General features: G+C 52.3%; 1 protein-coding gene across 3 annotated transcripts in view; it reads left to right on the forward strand.

Moving 5' to 3' along the window:
- Nucleotides 1-5,146: 5,146 nt before the first annotated feature.
- Nucleotides 5,147-12,419, forward strand: part of FZR1 (fizzy/cell division cycle 20 related 1 (Drosophila)) — a 10,421-nt gene continuing 3,148 nt past the window's right edge. Inside the window, exons 1-10 of one of the 3 annotated variants that reach the window (XM_009072517.1) lie at nucleotides 5,147-5,277; nucleotides 5,975-6,100; nucleotides 6,315-6,378; nucleotides 6,837-6,964; nucleotides 7,329-7,411; nucleotides 7,736-7,919; nucleotides 8,153-8,218; nucleotides 8,627-8,729; nucleotides 9,594-9,778; nucleotides 11,784-12,017. In XM_009072517.1, the coding sequence (XP_009070765.1) occupies nucleotides 5,209-5,277; nucleotides 5,975-6,100; nucleotides 6,315-6,378; nucleotides 6,837-6,964; nucleotides 7,329-7,411; nucleotides 7,736-7,919; nucleotides 8,153-8,218; nucleotides 8,627-8,729; nucleotides 9,594-9,778; nucleotides 11,784-12,017 (1,242 nt within the window). In that variant the 5' untranslated portion in view covers nucleotides 5,147-5,208. The remainder of the gene's footprint in view (nucleotides 5,278-5,974; nucleotides 6,101-6,314; nucleotides 6,379-6,836; nucleotides 6,965-7,328; nucleotides 7,412-7,735; nucleotides 7,920-8,152; nucleotides 8,219-8,626; nucleotides 8,730-9,593; nucleotides 9,779-11,783; nucleotides 12,018-12,419) is intronic. The other 2 variants (XM_009072516.1, XM_009072518.1) reach the window with 2 other exon arrangements.

Consider the following 12,419-nt stretch of genomic DNA (forward strand, 5'->3'; position numbering starts at 1 on the left):
GGCTGTGGCTGCCCCAACCCTGTCAGTGTTCACAGGTTGGATGAGCCTTGAGCAACCTGCTCTGGTGGGAGGTGTCCCTGCCCAGGGCAGGGGTTGGGGCTCCATTCCAACCCCTGAACATTCTAAGATTCTATAACATTCTATGTTTTGAGCCACAGGAGGTGGGAGGAGACACAGATCACTTGGCATTCCACTTGGCTCCTAAGCTTGGGATGGAATTGCAACATCTTTAGCTTCTGTACTCCTGTTCCAGCCTGGAAGGAAATGAAAACAATGTCTTGGGGCTCTGCCTTTGAGCCAGTCTGCCTCCAAATCCAGCTGGAAAAGTTGGCATTTTTGGCACAGAGTATTGTAGAGCTGGTGGCAGTGAGTGCATCAAGGGGTTTGTGAGCTCCCTGGGCAGGAGGTGCTGATGTTCTAAGTGCTCCTCACGCTGATCCGTTAGTAAACTGTTGGATAAAAAGTGACATCCTTGTTGCTCTGAAAAGGGAAGTATTGGTAAAACAGAAGGCTTTAGCTTTGTTTGAAAGGAGGCCAATTCCTGGAGGGATTTCGTTGGTGTGAGATGTTCTCCATCCTTTTGCCCTTGAGAAATGTTTGGGGGGTTCTGGAGAGCTTGGAAATACTCAGCTCCTGGATAATGACATGTTTTTAACCTAAAGCCATTAAACACAGGCCCAAGGAGCAAGCAGCATGTCTGGCTTTGGGGAGGCTCTGGCTAACTAACTCTACGTTTTGGGGCTTATTAGCAAAAAAAGCTCCAGGCAACCTTTTTGTTAAACTTGAGATGCTTCAAAATAAAACATCAACATGACATGAATGAGGTTTGAATTACCAAGATATCCTGTACCCCCTTTGGCCCTAAATTAGGAATTATATGATGTTTATTTTACATATACATGTATAAAAACTTCATTCTTATTGTAGCTTTTACCTTTGAAAGTTCTCCTGCCTTTGGTATTCTGAGTCTTACTTTCACCAGCACAGTTTAACACTCACCCAACCAAACACCTCCCAGTTTTAAGAAGGACACAAACAATTTCTGGAATAAAAAAGGGTCAGGGATCGTCCAGCTCTTGCTCTGCCAGAGCGGAGAATATGTGAAGTGACAGAACCAACACAACCTGAGGAATCAAACAGGTGCAGCCTGCCCAAGCCACAGAAATCACTGCAAAATAAATGCTCTTGTGCCCCTTCCAGGCCTGGCACTCTGCGTGTCAAATACATCCATACCCAGATAAAACCTTCCTGTGTTTGTGCACCTGAAGGTTGGGTCAATAAAAGAACAAAAGGCACTTGTTCAGCCCCATAACTCTGCCTGCAAGTATTGTTCTGCAGGCAGTGAGCTGTGAGACAATCCAGCCAGCCCAGAGGTTCCTGTGGTGCGTGAGGAAAATAAGGTTGGAATATAAATTCTTCCCTTGTAATCCAGAACCTTCCACCAAACCCACCTTTCTTCTCCGAGCAGAAACCACACAATTAGGAACAAAGTAGTACCCAAAAAAAGTATGTGACACTTGCAGCTCCTTCTGCAGCTTCAAGAGAACTTCCAGCATGCATACCTCAGTCATGGAATCCCAGAATCATTCAGGTTGGAAACGGCTCTAAGACCACTGAATCCAACCATTCCCCGGCTCTGCCAAGGCCACCACTAGCCATGGCCCCAAGTGTCACATCCACAAGGCTTTTAAATCCCTGCAGGGATGGTGACTCCACCACTGCCCTCAGCAGTCTGTGCCAGGGCTGGGCAACACTCCTGGAGAAGAAGTTTCCCCATATATTCAACCTAAACCATTTCCCCTCATCCTGTCCCTTGCTCCCTGGGAGCAGAGCCTGACCCCACCTGGCTGCACCTCCTGCCAGGGAGTTGTAGAAAGTGAGAAAGACCACTCTGAGCCTCCTTTTCTCCAGACTGAGCTGCTCCAGATCTCTCAGCTGCTCCTGGTGCTCCAGCCGCTTCCCCAGCTCCGTTCCCTTCCCTGGACATTCTCCAGCCCCTCAGTGTCTGTTTTGGAGGGGCCCAGAACTGCCCCCAGGACTGGAGGTGCCTCAGCAGTGCCAGCACAGGGGCAGACGCTGCCCTGTTCTGTGGCCACACGGGTGGTACAAGGCAAGTGCCCTTGCCCACCTGGGCACACCTGGGTCATGGTCAGCTGCTGCCAAGCAGCACCCCCAGTCCTCCTGGCAAAGCCTTTTTATCCTTCCCACAGCCAAATTTAATGGTGGCAAGAGCCTACCCTGAACCAGAGCTGCTGGTTGTGTTAGTGGCACAGGCTGAAAGGTAAGAACCTGTCACTGTTCAGGTGCTGAACACTCCCCACTGTGCTCTGCCTGTGCAGGGTCTCAGCTGGACATTCTCTGCGTGCTGTGGAAGTTGTAGCTGAAATTTGGGCAGATGGGAACTGAAATGGAAAGCTGGAGAAGCAAATGTGTTTGAGAGGCAGAATTAAAAATGGCTCTGTGCTGTGTAACTGGCTGTGGATCTCTCAGGAATGTGTGTGAGGCATTTTGGGAGGACACTTGCCATGTGTGGTGTTCCCCAGCTGATCACACTCCTCGTGTGGGCTCTGCAGCCTGAGCTGTCTTACTCATGGTGCTAGAACAACAACAACCCCAAAAAAGAAAAGGGTGGGGGGGAGTTTTGTTGAGCTGTTTGGTTCGAGACACACATTTGGTAGCTGTAAGGGTAGTGGTAAGTGAGCGACAAACTGAGGTTTTCTCAACCTCCTTTACTCATCACAGGCTTTTCACCCCCCATAGTGCTGTCACTGACTCTTTGTTTCAGTTGGTGGGAGCTGATCACTGTTAGATTTGGGAGTTTTCTCCCAGTTTTGCCTCCGAAAGAACATACGGGAGAAATGTATCAAATGAAAAGGGAAGAGAGCCTGGGGGAGGAGGTGGCAGAGGTAAGCAGGTGTGCTGGGAAACAGCTTGGCACTAGCTGTTTCAGGGGTGCTCCTGGAGAAGTGTTGGCAGGTTTCGTGGCAAGGAAGAAAAGGCCTTTGCATTTCAGCATTTGTAAGAAGTCCAAATTTCAGTGCTAACAAATGGCTTAGATCAGAGAACTGTAGAATGTCCTGACCTGGCAGGGACCCCGAAGGATCATCAGTGCAACTCCTGCCCAGGACACCCCAACACTGCACCCTGTGCCTGAGAGCATTGACCAAATAGTCCTGGAGCTCTGTCAGCCCTGGGGCCCTGACCAGAGCTGCCCCATCCCAGGGGCAGGATGTGGCTCTTGCCCTTGTTAAACCTCAGCCCTCACATCTGTCAGGGCCTCTGTGTCCTCGAGGGACTTCAGTGTCCTCACCAAACAGCAGCTCCTCCCACTTCAGTGTCCTCAGCACACCCACTCAGGACCCCCCAGTCCTGCGCCCAAGTCACTTCTGGAGACGTTAGAGACAACCTGCCCTAAGTGGAGCCCTGTGGACCCTCAGTGCTCACTGCTGCCCAGCCTGATGCCACCCCGTTCGCTGTGACCCCTTGAGGTAAACCCTGGACTGATGCTGTGCAGTGTTTGCTTTGCCTTGTTTTCCAGGTGACTCCACAGAATGCTGTAATACTTACCCCATCTTGCTGCGGTGCAGCGTGTGCCGCTGGACCCTCTGTAGCTGGACAACATGTCCCCAGTTTTGAGCAGTGACTCTGGGCAGGGTTTGGTCGTTGGAGGTAACCTGTGCCCAGCAGGCAGTGCTGGCAGAGCGAGGGGAGGCAGTTCATGGCAGTCCCTGAGTGTGGCAGCCTCCTCCCAGCACAGCCTCTGTGTGTTCTGATTTTGCCACAAGTTTGTATCTTGAGGCGACTCCTGGCCTCATTCCAGGTGCCATAAATGTTTATGCAATAGGAGGAATGAAAATCCCTTAAGTTTCCGCACACCCTGTGCGTGGCGGGGATTTGTTTGTGTGTCGGGTTCCACCTTTCCCTTTGGACACGTTTATCTTGGGTTGAAAGAACAACTTGGTGTGGCTGTTTTTGTGCCCACGTCAGCTGTGACCAAAGCACAAGGGGTATGTGAGGGGGAGACTGGGCTGCTCTGTGCCCTCGGAGCTCTGTGAGGCTGTGTCTGTGTATCCTCACACAGGTGTCAGCTCATCTATTGCGTATTGGTACAGGTTGTGGTTTACCAGCCAAGTCTCAGCTGCGACAGGACTCGAGGGAATGGCCTGCAGTTGTGTCAGGGGAGGGTTAGGTTGGGTATCAGGAGAAGCTTCTTGCCCCAGAGGTGTTTGGGCACTGAACTGCCCCCCAGGCAGTGGTCCCAGCCTCAAGGCTGACAGAGCTCCGTTTGAGCAATGCTCTCAGGCACAGGGTGGGATTCTCAGGGATGTCCTGAGGCCAAGAGTTGGATCAGTGATCCCTGTGGGTCCCTTCCAAGTCTGAGTGTCCTGTGATTCTGTGATGAAGCAGCCCTGGCCTGAAATATATGCCTAAAGGATGTTATTGCTCATAGACTACATAGCTGTGAGTGAGCTTTGTGCTCAGGAAGAGTGTTTGGGATGACATGGGCATAGTGTGGGATGTTCCCCCAGGACTGCCTCATCCATAGCTGTGTGGGTGGTGGTAAGAGTCTGCAGTCCTTCTGTCACGGCTCGTCACACCTTCAGTGCTGCCGCTGTGCCTCTGGCCTGAGGGGTGGGATGGATGCTTGTGGTGCGGTCACGGAATCCCAGACAGGTTGGAAGGACCCTAAGGCTCATCCCATCCCACCCCTGCCATGGACAGGGACACCTTCCAGTAGCCCAGGGTGCTCCAAGCCCTGTCCAACCTGGCCTGGTGCATTTCCAGGGGTGAAGCAGCCGCAGATTCTCTGGGCAACCTGTGCCACTGCCTGGATAGGCTGTGGGTGTCTGGATTTTCCATGACCATGTCCTGAACACCTGACAAACTGTGCTGCAGGTGAGCTGGGGACCTGCTGAGGTCCTGGCACGCACGCAGTCGCAGCTGCCTGCACACCACTGTGCAGCCAAGGGCAGCAACACAGCACAGGGCTGCTCAGCAAAGCGACTTTCCACATCACACCAGTTTGGTCCCAGTGCTACGAGTAAGAAAAGTGGTCTCCAGTGTAAAGAACAGGCTCAGGAGACTGAAGAAGCTGCTGCTGTATAGAGATGGGTAACACTTGGGTGTTTTCTTCCCCTTTCTGTTGCAGTGAACGAGTGGTGAAGATAAACCCCTGAGCCTGCTGATCCCTCCAGCCAAGCTCCCACCATGGACCAGGACTACGAGAGGCGTCTCCTGCGCCAGATCAACATCCAGAATGAGAACACCATGCCCTGTGTGAGTACACCCTGTGCCCCTGGAGCTCCGGAACAACTTGGGGCCTCTTTGAAGCTAACCTCAGCTTTCTTTTGGGCTGGGAGCAGGAGTGAGTTCCTGAGCTCTACCAACACCCACATGAGTTCAGCAGAGCTTTGAATATATAACCTCAGTGCAGGATGCAAAAAGGAGTGAAGATGTTTTTATGGGGTTCAGAAATGGCTTTTCACTACATAGTTCAATAGGTACATGTGGAATGTAAAAAATTAGGAGCTCAGAAATGGCTTTTCACTACACAGTTCAATAAGTACATGTGGAATGTAAAAAATTAGGAGCTAACAAACCAACCAACTGAGGGCTTGACAAGGTAAAGGCCAGTGGAGAGTACTGCCCAGGGGCAGGACACAAGGTGGACCAGGGGCTTGTGGGGTCATTGTCCTTGGAGGTGCTGAAACCTCTACTGGATGAGGCCTTCAGTGTAGCCTGGACATCAGTCTGGTTGGCAGTGTCAGCTTGAGAAGGAGCAGTGAGAAAGAGGCTGTTTAATGGCTCATTTGGACAGATGTTTCCACGTCAGGTGCTCACTAGCTCTGTTGAGAGGATAAAGTGATGCTTAGCTCTTCTACTTGGGCATATTCAGCTTTGCCAACACCTCAGTGATGTTTTCAGGCCTCTGTTGTGATCAACACTTGTGTGTGTCTTTTGTTCTTGAATTCAGGTGGCAGAGATGAGGAGAACCCTGACTCCTTCCAATTCTCCAATGTCTTCTCCTAGCAAGCATGGGGACAGATTCATTCCCTCAAGAGCTGGAGCCAACTGGAGCATCAACTTCCACAGAATCAATGTAAGTTCAGCTCTCCTGCAGCTCAGCCTTGGCACTGAGGAGATGGTGCCTTTGGCTTTGCTCTGCTCATCTCCTGCACCATGGGCCTCTGCTGCCCCACAAGAGTTGCTCTGAGTGCATATCCTTAAACCCTGTGCTCCTGGAGCCTTCTCCCTCTGCTGTTTCACCACATACCATAGTTTCTCCGTGCTGAGGACATCTTTCTCCATTTCAGGAAAACGAGAAATCCCCAAGCCAAAACCGAAAAGCAAAGGATGCCACATCCGACAATGGCAAAGGTGAGAGCCTCCTCCTACCACCTGGGCCGTGCCCAGAGCTCTAGGTTCAAACTCTTGGGGAGTTTGGAAGCTAAGGCCACACTGGCACTTTCATGCTGAAGCCAAAACTGCTGCTGGTGTTTTGGGAAGTGCCACCATCAGGAGTGAGTACCAGGTCACTACTGCTGCTGAGCATCTGGGAAGAAAAAGGCTGTTTGTATCCCTTGATTTATTGTGCCATGGAAGCACTTTCCCGATGGAGCACTTCCCTTGGTTCTGAATGGAGGCCCCAGGCTTAGTAAGAGGCTCTGTGAGTGTACAGTCATGCACTTCCCTTGGTTCTGAATGGGGGCCCCAGGCTCAGTAAGAGGCTCTGTGAGTGTACAGTCATAGAATCATGGAATGGCTTGGGTTGAAGGACTCTCCCTGCAGAGCTGTTGCTGCTCTGAGCTCTGCTCAGTGCCTGTTTGTCTTCACAGATGGCCTTGCCTACTCTGCCTTGCTGAAGAATGAGCTCCTGGGAGCAGGGATTGAGAAGGTGCAGGACCCCCAGACAGAGGACAGGAGGCTGCAGCCTTCCACCCCAGAGAAGAAGTCTCTCTTCACTGTAAGTTGGTGACTTGCATGAAAACCAGTGAAGTTGCACGTGTGTGTGGCAGGAACAGAGCACACAGGCTGCTCCTGCAGGGACTCAGTGCTGAGGATTGACAGACATAGGCTGTTGATAACAGAATTTTGGGGGCTGCAAAGAGAACCTGAGTGTGCAGCAAGAGATATGGGGGGAACCAGAGGCTTTTTGTGCAGTGTGGTAATGACCCAATCAAGCTCTTGGACCTCAGTGGGTTTGTATGGCTTCAGAGCATCTGGGAAAGGGAAGAACAGACAAACCTGAGTGTTGGAGTTAGCTAGGCACCATCACACATTGGGGGTGATGCCTTGGGGTCCTTACCAGGTGTGTTTCCTCTCTGCAGTATTCCCTGAGCACAAAACGTTCCAGCCCAGATGATGGCAATGAGGTCTCACCCTATTCCCTGTCTCCTGTCAGCAACAAAAGGTAACACTGATCCTCCCCAGGCTGGGACAGAGGGTTCAGTCAGCTTCTCCAGGGCTTCTGAGGCACCGGAACTGCAGTGGGAATTGAGAATAAATGGGGACAGTTGAGTTCTAAGAGTTTCTACATGTCTTGGCCAACTCTTAGTTTACCTTTTTGCTCCCTCTGTTGAAGCAGAACCTAATTCCTTGCAGTCTTGCTGCTGGAAAGAGTTGTGCAACCTCTTTGTCCCTGAATTCCTATGGAAATGCTGGAAAGACCCTGTGCCTCCTCTCTGCTGGGATGTGCAGGTCCTGGAGCTGATTTTCTCTCTCTTGTTGTGAACAGTCAGAAACTGCTAAGATCACCACGAAAACCAACTAGGAAAATCTCCAAGATTCCATTCAAAGTATTGGATGCCCCAGAGCTGCAGGATGACTTCTACCTGAACCTGGTGGACTGGTCCTCTCTCAATGTCCTCAGCGTTGGCCTTGGCACTTGTGTGTACCTGTGGAGTGCTTGTACAAGTCAGGTAAATGGGCAGCAGTGAAGTCCCTCTTGCTGTAAGGCTTTTCCGGCCTTCCAGAGCTGTGGAATATGCTGCGGGAGAGTTGTCACTCTCTGTCCCAAACATTGCTGTAAGGCTTTTCCAGCCTTCCAGAGCTGTGGAATATGCTGTGGGAGAGTTGTCACTCTCTGTCCCAAACCAGGCAGTGCTGTGTGACACAAATACCTGTTTCTTACCCCATTCTGTCCTCTCTGAAGGTGACCCGACTGTGTGACCTCTCTGTGGAAGGAGATTCCGTGACCTCCGTGGGCTGGTCGGAGCGGGTCAGTATGTGACACCTCACACACTTGTCACTGGCATCACAGCCACGAGTGACTCCTTGGCTTGCTGTCCTGGGTGCCCCCAGCTCCCTGTGCACATCCCCACACGTGTGTGCCGGTCAGCACTGCTTGCTGAGCGAGGGGATGGAGAGCACCTGGAGGCTCTCGCTGTGAGCAGGGGGGGGAGGAGGAGCCAATTTGCTTCTCCAGCTCTTGACAATAAAGCATGTTCAATACTGTAGATACACACAATATACATGCACTAAATATATTCCAGCCAGGCTGCTTGAGCCTTTCAGTGGGGCAAAAAATGGAAGATGGAAGACCTCTGGATCCTTTCCATCTCTGCAAGTCTTTTCCTCAGCTTCTGGCTAGTGTTCCTGCTGTACTGATCCTGCCTCTCTGTTCCAGGGGAATTTGGTGGCTGTGGGCACTCACAAGGGCTTTGTGCAGATCTGGGATGCAGCTGCAGGAAAGAAGCTCTCCATGCTGGAGGGGCACACAGCCAGAGTGGGTAAGGAGAGAGGAGGCAGAGCTTTCACAGGGTCGTTCCTTTCTGACTGAGCTTTGTTAGCCAGGAATCTGCTGGAAATGGAGGACTTGGAGTACCAGGGTTGATATTTATCCCCTGCTGTGCCTTGAGCTGCCTCAGAGTATTAGCATCTACTCACTGTGGTGCAGTGATGTGGGGGTGATGGTGGTTGGGTGTTGCAGCAGGTGTTTCCTCATGGCTGAGGCATTTTGGGTTCAGTTACAACATCTTCTCACTGCCACTGCCTTCCTGTTTGAGCCCTGCAGAGCTTCCCACTGAGATTGCCAGTTCCCTTTTTTGGGGGAGCTGTTGTTTTGCTGCTCAGAGGCACAATCTGCACTCTGGGGTGGGATTTGGCAAATCAGAGTTCCTCCTGAGCTCTATTCTTGTGCTTCACTGCACTGTCAGATGGGGTTGGTGACACTGCAGTGCAGGTGAGTCTGTGCACAGCTCTGGGGCTCCAGAAAGTGACTTTCAGGGAGGTCTTTAAGCACTGGGTTGGGGTTTGTTGGATTTTTTTAAAGCTTGGCAGCTGTGGTGGCTGTTTTCTCCTGACCTACTCCTGCAGGGCTTGAGAGGTTGGACTTGACATGTGGCCACAGGCCCAGGGCAGTGGTGGAGTCACCATCCCTGGAGGTGTTCAGAAATGTGGATGTGGCACTAGGGGACATGGTTAGTGCTGAACACGTTGGTTGATGGTTGGACTTGATGACCTTGGGGGTTGTTTCCAACTGTATTGATTCTGTGACTCCCAGAACACGCTCTGATGCTCCGGAGGTCGTTTCCAACTGTATTGATTCCGTGACTCCCAGAACACGCTCTGATGCTCTCCCTGTGTTGTTGCAGGTGCTCTGGCCTGGAATGCAGACCAGCTGTCCTCTGGGAGCCGGGACAGGATGATCCTGCAGAGGGACATCCGCACCCCTCCCCTGCAGTCCGAGCGGCGCCTCCAGGGCCACAGGCAGGAGGTCTGTGGCCTCAAATGGTCCACAGACCACCAACTCTTGGCCTCTGGAGGGAATGATAACAAGGTACGGTGCTGCCAAGGGTCACATGAAATGTCAGACCCCTTCTTGTTCTAGGACAGGGGGGAGTGGCCTCAAGTTGCACCAGGGGAGGTTCAGATTAGGTGTTTTATATCCCTGGAGGTCTCCAAAACCATGTTGGATGAGGCTTGGAGCAACCTGGGCTAGCAAAAGATGTCCCTGCCCATGGCAGGGGCTTGGAACTGGATGGTCTTTGAGGTCCCTCCCAACCCAAACCATTCCATGATTAGGGAAAATTTCTCCCCTGGAAGAGTGGTCAAGCATTGGCACAACTGCCCAGGGCAGTGGTGGGGTCACCATCCCTGGAAGTGGTCAAAAACCAGGTGGATGTGACACTTTGCAGTATGGTTCAGTGGGCACAGTGGGATTAGGTTAAAGGTTGGACTTGATCTTAAAGGTCTTTTCCAACCTTAATGCTTCTGTGATTCTTTAAGGAAGTTTGGCCTCTCTGAAAGGCTTTTGTTCCAGTTGCTGGATTGTGTCCAAACATAAATCATGCTGATCTCCTACTCAGTCTTCTCTTCCTAATAAAATTAGAAAGGCAAATTTAATTTGGCTTCTGTATTTGGCTAATTAAATCTCTGGCTTGACTCAGGGGTTTGAGTTGAACAAAGCCACTGCTCAGCTGCCCTTTCTGACTTTGTTCAGGTCGTGCCTAAGTCACATTTGTTGCGGTAATGTTGGTCACGTTTGTTGCAGTAATGTTGGTGTGCAGAAGGAACCTGAGGTAGAGCTCTGTAAGTTCTCATACCTGTACCTCAGGCTTGGAGCTCACTGAGCACCATATGGGAGAAGCATCTGTCATGGAGAAGCTTGTTCCAAGTCCTCTGGAGTGGGTTGCTAGGTAGGGAATGTGCCCAGTGTCTGTGTGACAGCATGATTGGAATGAGTCGTCATGCTCAGAATAACTCCCAATCATCTGAGCAGATTTCTGGAGATGTTCTGGAGTGCTGCAGCCAGAAAGACAACAGAAGGACTTGAGGTCCTGTCCTGTGCCACAGTGTCTTTGGCTTCATGCCCTTAGGGCTGAACACCTCCTGTCTGTGGGAACCAGTTAATTAATTCCTTGTTTTGCTTTGCTTGTGTGTGCAGCTCTTGCTTTCTCTATTAAACTGTCTTTATCTCAACCCATGAGTTTTTGTAGCTTTTACCCTTCTGATTCGCTCCCCCATCCCGTTGGTGGGGGAGTGTGTGAGCAGCTGTGTAGTTCTTGGCTGCTGACTGGGGTTAAACCACGACAGTCCTTTTTTTTGCCACCTGCCTCTTGGCCTGGGAGTGGCACTGGCACAGGTTGCCCAGAGCAGTTGTGACTGCCCCACTCCTGGAAATGTTCAAATCCAGGCTGGACAGGGCTTGAAGCAACCTGGGCTAGTGGAAAGTGTCAGGGCAGGTTTAGGTGGGTATTAGGGAAAGGTTCTTCCCCCAGAGGTGTTTGGGCACTGAACAGCTCCCCAGGGCAGTGGTCACAGCCCCAAGGCTGACAGAGCTCCAGGAGTGTTTGGTCAATGCTCTCAGGCACAGGGTGCAGTGTTGGGGTGTCCTGGGCAGGAGTTGGATTGATGATCCCTGTGAGTCCTTTCCAGCTCAGGAGATTCTGTGTGGCTCCGTGTCACTGCCCATGGCAAGGATTGGAATGAGATGAACTTAAGGTCCCTCCCAACCCAAATCATTCCATGATCCTGTGAATTCCAACAGAGTGCAGCTGTGCCTGCCTGGGCAGAGCTGGTGGACATCACCTTGTTGCCCACGTGCAGTCTCATCACTCAATCCAGTCACCATTCAACCCTGGCAGTGTTTCATTCCAGGTTGGCTGAAGCCTTGAGCAACCTGCTCTGGTGGGACATGTCCCTGCCCAGGGCAGGGGTTGGGGCTGGAGGATCTCTGAGGTCCATCCCAACCCTTTAACACCCTGTGATTCTGTGATCACAGCCTGTGGGTGTTGTGGCCATATCAGCAGCACAAGTCTGATCACATCTCTCTTCTCTGCCAGCTCCTCGTCTGGAACCACTCCAGCCTGAGCCCTGTCCAGCAGTACACAGAGCACCTGGCAGCAGTGAAAGCCATTGCCTGGTCCCCACACCAGCACGGGCTCCTGGCCTCGGGCGGGGGCACGGCCGACCGCTGCATCCGCTTCTGGAACACGCTGACGGGACAGCCCCTGCAGTGCATCGACACCGGCTCCCAGGTCTGCAACCTCGCCTGGTCCAAGCACGCCAACGAGCTGGTGAGTTCCTCCCTCCCACAGCTGCTGCTCAGCACCCCCAGCTGTGCCCAGCCAGGCAAGGAGGGCACTGGCACCTGGTTGTACCAGCACTGCGTGGCAGTGGGCCCAGAGCAGTGACCGCTCTGCCTGGAACTGCTGAGGCATCTCCAGTCCTGGGGGCAGGTCTAGGCTCCTCAGGACAAGACAGACATTGAGGGGGTGGAGGGTGCCCAGGGAAAGGAATGGGGCTGGGCAAGGGGGGGCAGGTCTAGGCTCCTCAGGACAAGACAGACATTGAGGGGGTGGAGGGTGTCCAGGGAAAGGAATGGAGCTGGGCAAGGGGCTGTGGCACAGGGAGAAGGGGCTGAAGAACTTCTGAGGGAGCTGGGGGGGCTCAGCCTGGAGAAAAGGAGGCTCAGGGGG

This window comes from Acanthisitta chloris, unplaced genomic scaffold, assembly GCF_000695815.1.
Source record: "Acanthisitta chloris isolate BGI_N310 unplaced genomic scaffold, ASM69581v1 scaffold4784, whole genome shotgun sequence".
NCBI lineage: Eukaryota > Metazoa > Chordata > Aves > Passeriformes > Acanthisittidae > Acanthisitta > Acanthisitta chloris.